Consider the following 18,090-nt stretch of genomic DNA (forward strand, 5'->3'; position numbering starts at 1 on the left):
GGCACTAATGGTGCGCTCCTCCTCCTCTCTCATGTGCCCCAGGTGATGTTAGAGAATCACCTGGGGTGGAGGGGAGGAATAGAGGGGCCGGTGTTCCGTGAAAAAACCATACCTCATTACAGCCGCTTAGCAGGGACCCGATCTACCCATCAGCTAGCTAGCTGTGATTGACGGGTAGATCTGAGTGGAAGCTGTCATGGGGCCCCCTACTGGCCAATGGTCAGCCTGCAGAGTGAGAGGTGTGGGCAGTACAGTAGCAGTGTGATAATCCTCCTTGAATAGTGGGATGATGATCCCCCCTCCTGTATATATATATATATGTGCTGTGTGTTCGCTCCTCCTTGCTCCAGCATGCCCAATGCTCTCTAGGCTCTGACAGCTCCATTACCCTCCAGCAGGCACCCAGGCTGCGATCTATGATCGGTGATCTGTGATCGGTGATCGGTGATCTGTGATCGTGTCCTTGTCTTCCCCGGCCGGTGGAATCCGAGGTGATCCATGCAGGATCCCCATGAGATGGAGAACAAGCGCTGCTTCCCCAATCGCTTCTGTGACTACAAGGGCAGCCTGGTGTCCGGCCAGGGCAGTGATGTGGGTGCTGTGATCAGAACCATAGACAGCATCCTCCAGCAGCTGCCTGCCCAGGGTGGCCAGGAGGGTGGGCTGTATGGGGGTCTGGCTGGGGTGGCATACATGCTGTACCATGTCTCTCAGTGCCCCGCATTCATTAGTCACAGGGACACCTACCTGCACCGTGCCGGCTCCATCATCGAGTCGTGTGTGCTGCACTATGACCGGGAGCTGGACCGGGAGACCCGGGCGTCCTTCCTGCTGGGCGGTGCGGGGGTTTATGCCGTGGCCGCGATGATCTACAAGGCGGCGGGACGGGCAGACTACACCAAGCCGCTGGACAGGTTCCGGGAGCTGGGGGACGTGTGTATGCCACTCGGCTTCCTGGAGTGTGGATCGGACGAACTATTCGTGGGCAGGAGCGGATATCTGTGTGCTGCCCTAATCCTACGACACAAGCTGGATATACAGGTACGAGGGAGGGCATAGACCCTGTATACCAAGGGCACCTCATAACATACAGGGCACCTCGTACTATGCAAGGGGGTATAAACTGGGCACATCATACCATGCAAGGGGGTATAAACTGGGCACATCATACCATACAAGGGGTATAAACAGGGCATCTCATACCATACTAGGGAGTATAAACTGGGCGCCTCATACCATGCAACAGGGTATAAACTGTGCACCTCATTCTTTACAAGGGGGTATAAACTGGGCACCTCATACCATACAAGGGGGTACAAATTGGGCATCTCATGGTATAAAAGGGGGTATAAACAGGGCACCTCATACAATACAAGATGGTACAAACTGGGCACCTTATATTATACAGGAGGATATAAACTGGGCAACTCATACTATACAAGGGGGTACAAGCTGGGCACCTCATACTATACAAGGGGTACAAATGAAACATCTTATACTATACAAGGGGGTGCAAAGTGGGCACCTCATACCATACAAAGGGGTATAAACTGGGCACCTTATATTATACAAGGGTGTACAAACCGGACACGCCATACTATACAGGGGGATATGAACTGGACACACCATACTTTACAGGGGGGTATACACTGGGCACCCTATACTACACATGGGGGTACAAACTGGAAACCTCATACCCTACAATGGGGTACAAAAGGAGCATCTCATACTATACAATGGGGTGCAAACTGGACACCTCAGAGCACCTCATACCATACAAGGAGGGTAAAACTGGGCACATTATACTCCCCAAGAGGGTACAAACTGAGCAATGAATATCATAGAAGGGGGTACAAACAGAGCATCTCAAACTTTACAGTGGGGTACAAAGTGGGCATCTCATACGCTACAAGGGGGTACAAATTGGGCACCTCATACTCTACAAGGGGAACTGGGAACCTTAAACTATATTGGGGGGGGGGGGGTATAAACTAGGCACCTCATACTATACAATACAAGGGGTACAAATGGGGCATCTCATACTATACAATGATGTATAAACTGGGCAGCTCATTCTATGGAAAGGGGTACAAACTGGGCATCTCAAACAATATAAGCGGGTGTAAATGGGGCATTTCATACTATACAAGGGGGTACAAAATGGACATCTCATACTATACAGGGGGGTACAACCTGGGTATCCCATACTATACAAGGGAGTGAAAACGGGCTATCTCATACTATACAGGGGGTATAAACTGAGCATCTCATACTAAACAGAGAGGTAAAAATGGAGCATCTCATGTTATAAAAGGACATACAAATTTGGCATCCTATACCATACAAGAGTGTACAAAGGGGGCTTGTTGGGCAATGCAAAGGAGCACAAACTGTCCATTTCATATTAGGGGGGGGGGGGGTAGGTGGGGGGAGAGGAGGATGTACAAACAGGGCATTTTGTGGTATACAAAGTCAAAATTGAGATTTCACAATATTAAAGTGGTGCAACTTGGGAATTTCTTCCTACATAGGGTAGATGAAGCAGACATCTCATTGTATATTATAGTCGTGTGTAATCGGGGATTCCTATCCTGTAAATGTGGGTGCAAACTAAACATCTAGTGGTATATAATGGATACAAGCTGGTCATCTTAGTACAAGGTATTTTATGTTGTACAAGGGCATGAAAGCTATTTATATACAATGTCCTTGTCTAAACACATGGGAATGTTGTTCGGTACCAAAATGAGGTTGTAGATTGGCCTCAGGGTTTACTGCAAAGGTATATATATATATATATATATATAAAGGTCAACAAACTTCTCAGCTAGCAAACAATATTAGCAAAGTGCGTGGCGTTCATTGACTGTCAAGGTGACTGTTGCCTGCCTGTGCTGCTCTAGAACTATAATGCCTGCATTTTGTCTCTTTCCAGTTTCCAAAGTATTACAGCTTGATTATCATATTGCGATTGTCACAGATAGTTACAGAATGCAGTGCTGTAAAAGTGAACTATGATTAATTAGGGTTACATAAAGCTAAACTCTGGGATAAACAAAAAAGGCTAGATTTATTAAAACTTGTGCACACATAATGAGGTGCAGCTGTGCATAGTAACCAATCAGCTTCTCACTTCAGCTTGTTTAATGAACCATTTGCCTACTGGGCACTTTTACCCCCTTCCTACCCAGGTCCATTTTCAGCATTCAGGGCTGTTGCATTATGAATGACAATTGTGCGGTCATGCTACACTGTTTTTTCATAGTTTGTTATAAAATTTTGCAAACAGGTAATTTTTCTCCTTCACTGATGTGTGCTGATTAGGCTGCACTGATAGGCGGCACCGATAGGCAGCACTGATGGGCACTGGTAGGCAGCACTGATAGGTGACACTAGGGTTGCCACCTCATCCCTTTAAAACAGAACACATATTAATTACACAGGTTCTGTGGCTGATAAAGGTGGTAATTAAACTCACTTGGAGCCTTCTCTGCATTAAATTAGCCTCAGAACCTGTGTAATTAATTTGTGGTCTGTTTTAAAGGGATGAGGTGGCAACTCTAGGTGACACTGATGAGGAGGGGCACTGATTGTCAGCACTGATGGGCACTGATTGGCAGCATTGGTGGGCACTGTTTGGCAGCATTGGTGGGCACTGTTTGGCAGCACTGGTGGGCACTGTTGGGACTGCACTCATAATCAGAACACTGATAATGAGTGCCCTGATTATCAGTGTAGATGTCCCTATCACACAAGTCGGTTATCGGCTCTCCAAGGAATGCCAATAACAGGCTTAAATAAATAAATATTATTCTGTGGTGAGGTTGACGGGGTGTGTTATTTTACAATTCTTATTTAATCATATAGCTCAATTTATAAATTTCCAAAATATTTTTCCATAACAGTGTTAAGTATTGCCGTTTATAAAGTGCTGGGTGCTTATATTTCCCGGACTCTATATACTTATCAATAAATATGTGTAAAAACTTCAAACCATTGGTGAATTAAAATAAATAAATAATTCCATCAAAAAAATATATTAAAACTTCAGTGTATATCCTTATGTAGAAAAAAATATAAAAATATATGTGTGAATAAATAAATAAATTTGTTCTTAAATAAATAAGGTGCAGTCTTCAGTGAATGTCCATATTTGCTTTCCACCACAAATAAAAGTGCTAGTCTATTCAGCTGTGCAATTCCTTATAGAAAATACAAGAGTGCATCCATGCAGAAAAAATAAGGTGCAGTGACTCGTTCCTCCACCAGGTGTCGCTTATGGGTGTCCTAACTTCTCACCTCAGTAACCAGGAATAATCGCCTGGATATATATTATCCCTCGATTGGATACTCTTTAGCCCGGATATTCTGTCTATTACTTCCTTCTGATAATGCCTGGATTCTTTCATAGGGGTTTTATCTTGGTGTTTGTATGGTCCTTAGTGATCCCGCTCTGACATCGTGACTTCGGGCTCATTAAGCAAAGAGACCCATCATGGTGTAGTACATCAAATCAATTTATTATTAAAAACAGGTGTTACACTTACATTTCGTAGTTAGTTTACAAGCATATGAGAAACAAACTCGGCTGCGTTGGGAGACACTTTGCTCCGGTCCGTAACGTCACTTCCGGTACTGTTGGCGGCTCCTCCTACGCGTTACGTCACATGACTTCCTCAGGGAGGAAGTCACGTGACGTGACGTAACGCATAGGAGGAGCCGCCAACAGTACCGGAAGTGACGTTACGGACCGGAGCAAAGTGTCTCCCAACGCAGCCGAGTTTGTTTCTCATATGCTTGTAAACTAACTACGAAATGTAAGTGTAACACCTGTTTTTAATAATAAATTGATTTGATGTACTACACCATGATGGGTCTCTTTGCTTAATGAGCCCGAGGTCATGATGTCAGAGCGGGATCACTAAGGACCATACAAACACCAAGATAAAACCCCTATGAAAGAATCCAGGCATTATCAGAAGGAAGTAATAGACAGAATATCCGGGCTAAAGAGTATCCAATCGAGGGATAATATATATCCAGGCGATTATTCCTGGTTACTGAGGTGAGAAGTTAGGACACCCATAAGCGACACCTGGTGGAGGAACGAGTCACTGCACCTTATTTTTTCTGCATGGATGCACTCTTGTATTTTCTATAAGGAATTGCACAGCTGAATAGACTAGCACTTTTATTTGTGGTGGAAAGCAAATATGGACATTCACTGAAGACTGCACCTTATTTATTTAAGAACAAATTTATTTATTTATTCACACATATATTTTTATATTTTTTTCTACATAAGGATATACACTGAAGTTTTAATATATTTTTTTGATGGAATTATTTATTTATTTTAATTCACCTATGGATTGAAGTTTTTACACATATTTATTGATAAGTATATAGAGTCCGGGAAATATAAGCACCCAGCACTTTATAAACGGCAATACTTAACACTGTTATGGAAAAATATTTTGGAAATTTATAAATTGAGCTATATGATTAAATAAGAATTGTAAAATTAACACAACCCGTCAACCTCACCACAGAATAATATTTATTTATTTAAGCACATTTAATTGATCACTATCTCCACTTCTAAAAGCGCGCCACACACCCCTATATATATCACTTGACTAGCTGGTGTCTAGTACCAGCTCAGTGGCGCAGCATTTGGGAAGTAACCCATCACCTCTTACAGCGCAGGTATCACCTACACACACACAATAACAGGCTTGTGTTCACATCCTAATTAGCTGTGATTGAACACAGCTGATCACGTGGTAAAGGGCTTCTGTGATTTGCCCTTTACCCCAATCTGTGATCAGCTGTGTCCCAAGGACACCGTGATCATGGGAGGATGCCATATGATGCCCTCCCAGAACTGGATGACCGCACTGTAGCCATCATTCTGGTATAGCACAGTCAGCAAATGGTTAAGCTTTGACAATAAAATCTGGAAGCTGATTGGTTACTATGCACAGCTGCACCAAATTCTGTGTGCACCAGCTTTAGTAAATCCCCCCATATTGTCTAGATGTAAAAGTCATGTGTATTCCTTTTAAAATCTTGGTGTACTTTCCAGATCTGTGCAGTGACCCAGCTAAAAAATATTCTATTGTGCAGAAGTTTCCTGCAATTAAGACTGATCACTGCTACTCCCTCTCCTTATGCAGGGTGACTGGTCCCATCTCTGCCTCCCTCATCTAGTTTTCTGCAGGCAGCTTGTAGTAGGTGGACTTGCTGGGCCCCTCCTACAGCTCTGCTCTCTGTGCAGGCATAGATGATGTCTCTGCTACTTTTACAAGGTATTATCTGGGTTTGCAGAGGGCATTTGGTGTACACAAGTGGATTAATATCCTTTGTGGCTATGGAGGAATTTACTTATATGAAAGTGTTTGTACCCAGAGTTTAGCTTTAAAAATCAGTTTAATACATTTTAAAAAACAAGAATGATATAGAACTTCACAGACCATATGGACACATTAATGCAGACCTTCAGTCATTTTTTTTATCTTTCCACCCATTAAATCCTCTGCGCTTGTTGTTTTACCTTTGGATAGTAAACCATTTTTTCTCTGCCAGTAAATACCTTATACAGCCCACTTCCTCTTTGTCTGGTAAAAAGCCAAGGCTAATGACATCATGCACAGCTCTCTCTCTCTCTCCTGAGAGTTTGCCAGCAAAGGAGGAGGGATGAGTCATCGGAGAGCCAAGGAGAGATGCAGAGCTGGAGGGGGCTGGATGAGGGCGGGGATAACAGGAGACTGCAAAGATCCATGTGTAATCATCCAGAGAGGAGAAATGTTCAGGCAAGCAGTGGTGTGAGTGTATGTGTCTGTATATATTTGTCTGTGTATATATGTGTATGTGTGTGTGTCTGTGTGCCTCTGTGTGTCAGTGTAAATAAAGGAAGTGAACAGGCAGCAGCTTCAGTTGCCCACAGTTAAAATGGCTGCAGCCAGACTTAGTGGAGGGAGATTTCTGCAGCATATTTGGCAAGTACAGAATCGCAGTATATATAAAATAATGCAAAGTGGTTGGAGGGAAGCTTTAGAATGGCAAATATGTTTTTATTACAAATTATGTGAAAAGACTGCAGTTCCTCTTAAAATAATACTGAACATATTGCTCCAACCATGGAGGAATTTAAAAAGTAAATTTTTTTTTAACCACTTCTGGACCAGAAGGTTTTGCCCCCTTAATCACCAGGCCACTTTTTGAGTTTCGGCACTGCGCTACTTTAACAGACAATTGCGCAGTCATGCGAAGCTGTATCCCAAAAGAAAATTATGCTTTTTTTCCCCCCACAAATAGAGCTTTCTTTTGGTGGTATTTGATCACCTCTGCAATTTTTTTCTTTGCGCTACAAACAAAAAAAGAGCGACAATTCTGAAAAAAATAAAAATATTTTTCACATTTTGCTATATAATATCCCCCCCCCCCCAAAAAAAAAAAATTAAAATCACATTTTTGCATCCTTTTAGGCCAATATGTATTCTGCTACATATTCTTGGTAAAAAAAAAATCCCAATAAGCGTATTTTGATTGGTTTGCACAAAAGTTATCGCGTCTACAAACTAGGGGAAAGATTTATGTCATTTTTTTTTTTTATTATTTACTTGTAATGGTGGTTATCTGCGATTTTTAGCGGGACTGTGACATTGCGGCGGATAGATTGGACTCCTAACTGACATTTTTGACACTTTTGGGGGAAACCAGTGACATTACTATAGCAATCAGTGCTAAAAATATGTACTGTTACTGTAATAATGACACTGGCAGGGAAGGAGTGAACCCAGGGGTGATCAAAGCGTTAAGTGTGAGCCTAGGCGGTGTTTTCTAACTGTATGTGGTAGGGATTTGTGGAATTAACACAGAGACCTGTGATGATAAGAGGAACACAGGCTCTCTGTGTTCATTCCAGAGAGAACAGCGGTCTGCTGTTTTTACAACAATCGCGGTGGCACCGTCCCCGTGGATCAGGCTTCCCCGCTTCCTAATGCGGGTGGGCGTGCGCCCCCAGGAGCGTTCCCGCAAACCGCTGTACAGGTACGGCGGTTCGCGCAGACGTGCCAGCCTGCTGCAGTATATCTGCAGCGGGCGTTCGGCAAGTGGTTAAAGAACAAGGAAAAAAAGGAAAAAACAGTACATGAAAAATGATATTCTATAAGGCTACTTTTAAGGTAAATACACAGATACTAGGAAAACAGTGTAACTAGGCGCTGAGGGATTTCTTAGGTTCTACATTTTTTCTCAGGGAGTTTGATGTGTACATACAGTAGGAACATTGCTAATCTGGCTTTTTCTGATGCTGTCATCCACCATCAAAAGATTTGTCACATCCCTTACCATGGCATCCAGGTAAGCATTATCAAATAACTGTTTATTTAGGAAAGTTTTGGAGGTGCGTACATACATAGGTACATGCAAATACAATATTCCTGTAGTAGATTGCACATTTGCTCAGGCAATCTATAACCATAATAACACAGTGAGTATACAAAAACTCTGTAAGGGTCCTTTCACACGGGGCGGACCGTTTTTTGATCCGCTCCGGCACTTCTTTTTTTTTTGCGGACACGGATGACACTTGTGTCATCCGGTCCGTATGTCCGCATATCATCCCATCCGTTTACAGATGATAAACGGAGATAATGCATGTCAGTGGGATTGTGGATGTCAGCGGATGATACCGCTGACATCCGTTTTTGCGTCCGTTCCGTTTTTTAAACGGAAGAAAAATAGGGTTCCGTTCCAAAAAACGGAACTGATAGAAAAGGATGCAAATCGGATGTCAGCGGATGGTCATCCGCTGACATCCGCAATCCCATTGACATGCATTATGTCAGTTTTTCATCCACAAAAAAATGGGATGAAATACGGACATACGGAGCCCCTTGTGAAAGGACTCGACAAACCCCAGGCACCAGGTCGCATTGGCGACTAGAATTAGCAGCCTGGCGCCTGGGTTACACTGCTGCAGGTGTCTTGTCTCCTGCGAGGTGTGGGAGTTTCCTGCATTTGGGCTGCTGCTCCTGACACCCACAAGTGCCGCGCCCGCATGCGGTAGACTCCCGCACCTCGCGGGAGACTTGTGATGTCTAGCGACAGAGCGGTGTCTGTTAGCTGTGACAAAACGGAGCAGATGCTTCCAGTATAGTTCCCGGCTCCGTCCTGTCACAGGCGGGGTGATATCAAATGCACTCCGCCTGAGAGGAGAGATACAGGAAGCATCGGCTTTGCATGCTTCCTCCTCACACTCTCTGCCAGCAGTAAGTCACATGTTCTAGGGGTGCAACTGAACTAGCCCACGGCACATAACTGTAAATATCCCAGCATGTGCAGTGTTTGACTCCTTCCACCATGACCACTACAAATTACTGAAGTGGTCATGGTGGTTGGTGTGTTTCTTTAATATCTCTCAGAAGTAAACAAAGTACACACAGGTCAAATGCCGGGCAACATCAGCCGGTTCATAAAAAACTGTCCGCCATTGGGTCTGTGTTTATGGCAGCCGATGCGACATAAGGCGGCAATTCGGCATGCGCAGAAAAAACTGGCTCCTAACTTTTTTAGCTGGCTCCTAGATTTCAAGCAAATTTGTCAAGCCCTGCCCTAACAGAGTGTCTGAGAACTAAGAACACAAGAATCTAGGTAAATAATAAATGATACTTTGTAAGTGCTAAGCAGTGGGGTAATATGAAGAAGGGTAGGTGGGAAGGGGATAGAGATTCCTAAAACTCTCAAAGAAGCCTGAAGAGGAGAGAACCAGTAACTTTGCAACAAAATGTACAAAAAAGAGGCAAGCATCCCAATGTAACACTATCCTTTGCAGCTAGGTGCACATGGAAGGCCAACGCACATCACAAACAAAATGTCTCTCATCACACTTACCGACCAGTCTGAAAACCAACCAAATTAGCCCTGGTTTTGTTTGCATACATTTGCAAATACAGCGCAAGCCGCAGTACCCATGTCAAGGGACCTTTGTATATACAGTACTGCGGTCCTAACTCTAACATTTACAGAGCCTCCATATTAGGAGCACATATATCAATGAAAAGGTTAAGGGTAGGTGTGCCTGGAGGGAGCCCACTTTAAGGGCACAGGAACTCCCGTGATGCCCGCAATAGCACAATGGTCGCAAAGGCATCCAGTGCATCCCTGCACCCAATATCGACCAACTGTACAAAAAAGTGGCAAGCACCCCAACCTGTAACTGGCCTTTGCAGCAAGGTGCACATGGAAGGGTAAAGTACATCGCAAACAAACGAAAGCATGGAAGGTGGGTGAATAATTAGCCCACCGGCACGTCCATGTGATACTTACTTTCTCAGGGCTGTCTTCCACCACCAAGAGGATACGAAGAAATGGGACACCCCTGCCAGGTGCCTTTGCTGATTAAAAAGGGCTCAGAGAGATTTACTATTCATACGTCTTCTAGCTGATGGATTGTTGCAAAGCGCCATGATTTTCTGAACAAAAGTGTCTCCTAGGCTGATTTGACGCCAAGAGACTTCTAAAAACGGCCAACTCACCCTGTCAAATGTCTTCTCTGCATCTATGGTCATGAGGCATGGAAGCTTGTGGTGGGAGTGGGCATAGCCTATCATTTTCAATGTTCCAGAAGGGTTATCGCTTGCTTCCCTTGCTGTAATATATCCTTGATTGCTAGGGGCATCTTGGTAAGCATTAAATGTTTTCATGACAGCAGCAAAAAGGACAAAGCAGAAGTCTTAGCAGACATCTGAGCTGGAACTGTCTAATCAGCACCCTAGTGTGTTCAATGATTTGCTGAATGCTGTATACTGCTCAGCTACGTACTAAAAGATAATTTGATAAAATGACCTAACCTTGTAAATGAAACCATATTTTCATCACACTTCCTTGCTGCTCTTTTGCTAAAGCACAGTTAGCCCTTGGTTTTCACACAGGTTAGCTGTGCTTTCCCATAGACTTCTATGAGGTCCTATGATTTTGGTGTGGTTTTAGAAAGCGCACTAAACCTTCTGCATGCTGCATCTTTGGTGTGGTTTATGGAACCGCATCAAACCGCAGGACATAATAGAAGGCTATAAGAAAGCGCATCTAGCCTGCACCATACCTGTGGGTTAGCTGTGCTTTGCTTGGGGCAGTGTGAAGCCGCCCTATGTATGGTCATTGTAAAGGTTAGGTTCATTTGATGATAGAATATTTGTATATGGGGAACCCAACTGGGGCCTGGTTTAGGGTGAAAGGAAAAAGAATGTTCCTGAGGTTCGCATACATGGGTGTTAGGCACAAAAGCAAGCCAAATGCAGTATGTTTTTTTGGTACTTTGACTTGCATCTAAGTTGCCAATTACCGTAGTTGCTCTGAGCTGGTCGCTGGTCCTGTGTTGCTTTAGGGCTCTTTCACACGGGCGTTCCTTTTTTTTTGCCCGATCAGGTCCTTTTTTTTTTTTTGTAACGGACACGGATGACACTTGTGTCATCCGGTCCGTATGTCCGTTTTTCATCCCATCCGTTTGCGGATGAAAAACTGACATAATGCATGTCTATGTAAAAACGGATGTCTGCGGATGACACCACTGACATCTGTTTTTGCTTCAGTTCCGTTTTTTGAAAGGAAGAAAAAATAGGGTTCTCCTCCTTTCAAAAAAACTGAACTGAACTGACAAAAAACGGATGTCAGAGGATGATCATCCTCTGACATCCGTATTTACATAGAGATACATTATGTCCGTTTTTCATCCGCAAACGGATGGGATGAAAAACGGACATACGGAACGCCCGAGTGAAAGAGCCCTTAGGCTGCTATTACATTTATGTTAACTACAGAGAAAAAAAGCTGTTCATACATGAACAAATGTCCATGAACCCAAGCCCATTTACACATGGACAGCATCCTTGACCAGGATTGTCCATGGCACACTAGGCTCTGGTTGTGTGCTGAAGTATGATTCAAACCATCTCTTCCAAATTGAAGGATTGGCATCCAGGCAACCACAAAGGGATCCTGTGTTCCTCCTATTTAGGAACATAGCTCTCCGTGTTCATTCAGCAAGTCTATCCCCCACACAGTTAGAAAACACCCCCTAGGTACACATTTAACCCTTTGATCGCCCCTGGTGTTAACCCCTTCCCTGCCAGTGTCATTATTACAGTAACAGTGCATATTTTTATCACTGATTACTGTAGTAATTTCACTGGTTCCCCCCCCCCCCAAAAAGTGTCACAAATGTCAGTTAAGTGTCCGATCTGTCTGCCGTAATCTCCCAGTCCCGTTACCATTACTAGTAAAAAAAAAAATAATAATAAAAATGAGATAAATCTTTCCCCTAGTTTGTAGACACAATAACTTTTGCGCAAACCAATCAATATACTCTTATTGGGATTTTTTTTACCAAAAATATGTAGCAGAATACATATTGACCTAAAATTATGAAAAAATTGTTTTTTTACATTTTTTGGGGGGGAATGTTGTATAGCAGAAAGTAAAAAATATATATATATTTTTTTCCAGAATTGTCACTCTTTTTTTGTTTATAGCACAAAAAATAAAAATCACACAGTGATCAAATAACACCAAAAGAAAGCTCTTTTTGTGGAAAAAAATGACATTTTGCTATAGTGCTATAGGCACGGTCCGGTGTACATTAAACTCAGCCCCGCCGGTGGTCCCTATTGCTGTCGGGTGGATGTTTAGCTGCTAAATGTGCGCTGTAACTACCGTAGACGCTCAAGAATTGAAAGATTCTGTATGTTTTGAAGTGTTTGTAGAAACAATTTAGCCAACATTGATGGTCCCTGAGGAAGCAATTGACAAACAATATGTTCAGTGAAACGCGTTGGGCCGCCTAATATGTTTCTCAACAAACAAGCAATCAGAGATTGTATTGGAGATGATGTAACTTTACTCTTTTCTTTATGTGCACATTTTTATGAGTAGTTTTTAACTTTGTATATGAAATAAATTTGGATTTTTATTACAATGTTTATTCTTTAATGTACTCATTTTGTGACAACTCCACATCTCTTAAAGTCCAATTGTCTTAGGGCTCTTTCACACGGCCGCTCCGTGTGTCCGCAAATCATCCTATTTTTTTGCGGATGATTTGCGGACATAATGTAAGTCTATGGCATTGCGGATGTCAGCGGAATACCATCCGCTGACATCCGATTTTCTTCCTTTCAGTTCTGTTCCGTTTTTTGGAACGGAACAGAACCCTATTTTTTCATCCGTTCAAAAAACGGAAAGGAAGGAGAATCGGATGTCATCGGTGTCACCCGCAATGCCCATAGACTTACATTATGTCCGCATATCATCCGCAAACGGATGGGATGATATGCGGACATACGGAGCGGATGACACAAATGTCATCCGCTCCGTGAAAAAAAAAAGCCCCGCAGCGGAGCTTTCACACGGAGCGGTCGTGTGAAAGAGGCCTTAGGAGTATCTTGGGAGGGTTATATCTCCCAGTCATTTCTTTGTTCTTCAATTTATGGATGTGGATGTGGGTAGCTGTCCCTAGAACTGATATACTCTAAAAAAATGTAGAACACCCAACATTAGAGTTGATTTTTTTTCTTTCAAAGCAAATACACTTTTGCACACTGGTACTGACTAGTATTCCAATGTTTCTCTTCTACCTCAATTTCTCTCCATCAGTCAGCTAATGTGACCCCAGTGCTGAAGGAGAGGGGCAGAGAAAGGTCAAACAAGGATGCTGTGGAGGCGACAGACATCCTCATCAACTGATGACATCATTGGTTGCTAATAAAAAGCAGGCTTCATCCACCTGCTGGTCTTCTATATGATTTTTGTACGTATACGTATTTTGCCAAGGCACCGCTGAAGAAGCTTCAAGGTACCCTGTTTGAAAAAGGCTGTCCTATACCATATAGCTTATCAGAGCTGGGTTCTCCGGTGGGATGCCACCTGTAAAAGCAATCCAGCGTCTAATTAGCCACTCTGATGGCTTTTACAAAAAAGCAGATCACCTCCTGAAAAAAACAATACTGTGATGATACCTGTAGCTGCAGGCATCATTCCGGTATACCACATATATGTATGTTAGGAAGTCTTCTAGTGGATAATATATAGGGATGCACTGATACCATATTTTTACAAGTACGAGAACCAATACATTTTTTTTAGTACCTGCTGATACCAATTACCGATACCTACTGCAACTGTTTTGTTTACACTTCAGCTGTCAGCAATGGTACAAAGCTTTGAAAAGTTATTTACAAATAAATCGGCGCGACTTGCACGGACTTCATATAATAAGACCCCGTTCACACTGGGGCGATCCGACTTGCCGGGCGACCTCACAGGTCGCGGCGCGCAGCTCGCACCGTGACCTCGGAGCGGCCGGCACGGACTACATAACATTGAAGTCAATGCAGGTCGCTCCAGGTCGCCCCAAAGAAGCTCCGGACCCTTTTTCTAAGTCGGAGCGACTTGTGTCACTCCTATTAGAACGGGTCCACAGCTTCTCTATGGCAGGCGACCTGTCAGGCGACCAGGTCGCCTGACAGGTCGCCCCAGTGTGAACGGGGTCTGAATGTCTATGCAAGTCGCTCCAGGTCGCCCCGAAGTAGTACAGGAACCTTTTTCTAAGTCGGAGCGACTTGTGTCACTCCTATTAGAACGGTTCCTGTAGCACACAATGGACCGCGATGGACCGCGACTTGTCAGGCTGACAAGTCGCCTGATAAGTTGCGGTAGTGTGAATGGACACTAATAGTTTATAAAATAGAAGTGAATAAAAAGAAAATCAGCAGGAAAATAATAATTAAATGAAGGAGAATAAGGAGTAAATTAAGGCTGATTAGAATAAGTTTTACATGACAGGTTGCTTTAAACTGATTTCATCTGCAGATCGAAGTTCATTACATTGATCTGTAGATGAATAAATAGAATGATGCAAAAAGAAACAATGTTTATTTTATCTTCATGTTTTAGGCTCTGTTCACATGTCAGCGTATGGATCGCGGGCAGAACCGCCGCGGTTCCGCCCGCGATCCGGAGATTATTGCAAATCGCGGGACGCCTGTGCGTTGCCCGTTGATTTGCAATAGCCCCCCAAACGCTGAGCGATGTTGCCGCGATTTCCGCCTGCCGAATCGCGGTAACATCGCGCAAAAAAAAAATCGCGGGACGCATTACGCCCAAAAAAGTACAAGAGCTTCTTTGGAGCGTATTGCGTCCCGCGATTTTTTTTGCGCGATGTTACCGCGATTCAGCAGGCGGAAATCGCGGCAACATCGCTCAGCGTTTGGGGGGCTATTGCAAATCAACGGGCAACACACAGGCGTCCCGCGATTTGAAATAATCTCCAGATCGCGGGCGGTTCTGCCCGCGATCCATACGCTGACATGTGAATGGAGCCTTAGTGGCTGAGCAATGTCATTGATAAACATTGCTCGGTTTTTTTTTTGTTTTTTTTTTTATGACAGCTTTAATTGCCAGACTTCATTAACACTTCAGCTGTCAAAAGGGAAACCCCACTGACAGCTGAATGAATCATCATTTGCTAAGGACGCTGTGGCCTCGATCCTTAACAACCAATAATTACCGTTTTTTTTTTTTTTTTTACATTTTAGCTGTCAGTGGGGAATCCAACTGACAGCTGAAAGAGCCTGAAAGTATTGGTTTAAGGTGTAGCACAATTGCCAGCCGTTAGCAACAACAGCACATTTAAGCATGTTCTCCAAGTGTGAGCACTGAGACAATGACCAGTCCAGTATCTTTGGGTTTTTGTATTCATTTGGTAACTTGGAAAGGAAAAGGGATGAGTGGGATACTCCTTTGGCTCAATTATGCACAAATTGCTAGGGACAATTGAAAAATGCCGATTGGCGCTGACTTGACGCTGGCTGGATGCCGGTCAACGCCTATTAAGGCTGGTTAACTTAGACACTGGCACCCCCTTTCTCTAAGCCTTCTCCACTGGTTAGCTGGCTCCCGGATCCCTTTGACCTTCTGGAGTGGTCCCTCTCCTTGGCAGACCCCTGGGCGGTTTCAAGTACTCACAACACTGTTTTTCCCCCAGCAGCTCCACCCAGTCCACAGCACTCTGGATCCCTCTCGGCAGCCCAGCTCAACCTTCGTCCTCTAGGCAGACTGCCCAGGACTTCTTCTCTAGCTCTGACAGGAGGCGAGACAGCCGTCATCCTCCTCCTGGTACTCTGCTTCCCGCCAAAGACTTATAACTCATCCCAGGGTGCATTGCGGCAAACTCCACCCACTCAGACAGCTATAAGCCCTGGTGTGCTATTGGCTAGGTTTCCTCCACTGTCCAATAAGAGCCCTCATTGGAGACAGTGGGGAGACTCCTCAGACTCAACAGGTCACACCTGGAAACGTGACAGCATAACTAAATGATCAGGCCCCCCTGATAAGCAGACAGGGCCACAAATATGCTTTTTCCTAGCACCTACCTAGGAGGGTGCTACATCCACCCCCACCAAAAATGAGCCATGTCCCCATTGGCTCTGAGGCAGCTGCCTCCTACAAAAATCTGCCAAAAATCAGGAGTATCCCACTAACTTGGAAAGGGGGAAAAGGGAAAGAAACAAATGTACAAATAAATTAGGTGCAAAAATATAAAAAGACATCGCGGTACTGTACACATACAGTATACATGGATCTGTTAAATGCATGAAAGGATGCAACCCCCACCAAACAAACTCTGTTTGGTGGGGATTAAACAAATTTACATGTCCTAACTATCTACCGCTACTGTGAGCCCACCTGTAGAGAAAAAGGGAAGTTAGTGACGGTTCACATGCATCAATTACAGGACCAACTACCTGAACAGTGGAGTGAGAAGACCCTCCTTACAAGGGGACCTTCTCAATCCATTCCCTGACTCCTCTGCTATTCCGTGCTTGACACTCCAGGTCCACTTTTTCCCTTTCCTCCTGAGGGGATCTGTGCCCTATCACTGGCTACCTATTTTCAGAGTCCTTTGGAAAAGATAATTTATAGCATCTTCCTGCTGTCTCTCATGACACTCCTCCTTTTGGAAACAGGGCAAACCACTGGAGCCTGAGAGGCCTGCAGTCCTGCTGAGTCAGGGAAAATGTAAGGGGTCTTACAGAGCACCCCCCTCCAGATTTCCTGGATGCACCACCCATCACTGCGACGGACACCCATTTCTTTTCATCTAGTTGAAAACTTCTGAAGTCTCTCAAAACAAGCATTTGTAATCCAAGAGATCCTGGCCCGTTGGCCCAAGGGATCTATTGGTGTGATATTCCTTTTTAAGACCCTGGCCCAGTGGCCCAAAGGGTCTGCAGAACAGAACAACTTTAACTGAAACATCTAACTGTGAAATTCAGCATTATATTTTTTCTTTTGTGATGGCTAGCCAGTCTGACATGTATGGTCTTTGTGTGAAGAAATTGACTTCCTTAAACATAGTACTCTGGGTGGGGAACCCTGACAAGGGCTCCCTGGCTGTCCCGCACTCGGATGGACCAAGCCTGGCCTGATCTGTCCGGACGACGAACTTCCACGCGGTCAAAATAGATAGACCGTCCATATAACCACTGGGTTTTTACAGCACCAATCTTTACTTTGGGGTCAGTCCTGGGTGAATCCCGAAAGGGCTTGGGAACAAATAGAAAATCTCAAATGGCTTCATCACACCAGAAGTCCCTTTTTGCTTCAATATTCAACATGACCTCCCTGGAAACATAAGGATAATCATATCCATACTCCATAGCCACTTTGCGTTGCATCCATCTTTGCATAAATGAGAGCATGGAGAGGGTCTTCCTATTACCTCTCCAAGGCAAAGAAAAAAGGGGTCACCTCTTTCCTAATCAGGGAGCTGTATGCCTCATTCTGGTCCAAGCCCGGGCATAGTTTGTGGGTGGGGTTAGGTCTGGGACCCTTTTTGTGTAGGCCTCACAGAACCCCAATTCCCTCCTCTACAGATCTATATTTGTATTGAAAGAAGGGAGACCCCAAATTAATGACCCCATTCTCTACCTCACTACTCGGACTGGTTGGTGAGGCCTTGATTGCTGCGGGCCACTTCTGCTGAGATAAAGGAACAGGGGCAGACCTTGTTTCTGCTGCGGCAGATTC

The 18,090-nt window shown here is 44.2% G+C and overlaps 1 protein-coding gene across 1 annotated transcript in view; it reads left to right on the forward strand.

The window, feature by feature from the left end:
- Positions 1 to 450: 450 nt before the first annotated feature.
- LANCL3 (LanC like family member 3) overlaps positions 451 to 18,090 on the forward strand; it is an 88,885-nt gene continuing 71,245 nt past the window's right edge. The window contains exon 1 of the mRNA XM_082246698.1: positions 451 to 1,041. Within this exon, the coding sequence (XP_082102824.1) occupies positions 499 to 1,041 (543 nt within the window). The 5' untranslated portion in view covers positions 451 to 498. The remainder of the gene's footprint in view (positions 1,042 to 18,090) is intronic.

Source organism: Pelophylax lessonae (genome assembly GCF_965119305.1).
Source record: "Pelophylax lessonae genome assembly, chromosome: 2".
In the NCBI taxonomy this organism is placed as follows: Eukaryota; Metazoa; Chordata; class Amphibia; order Anura; family Ranidae; genus Pelophylax; species Pelophylax lessonae.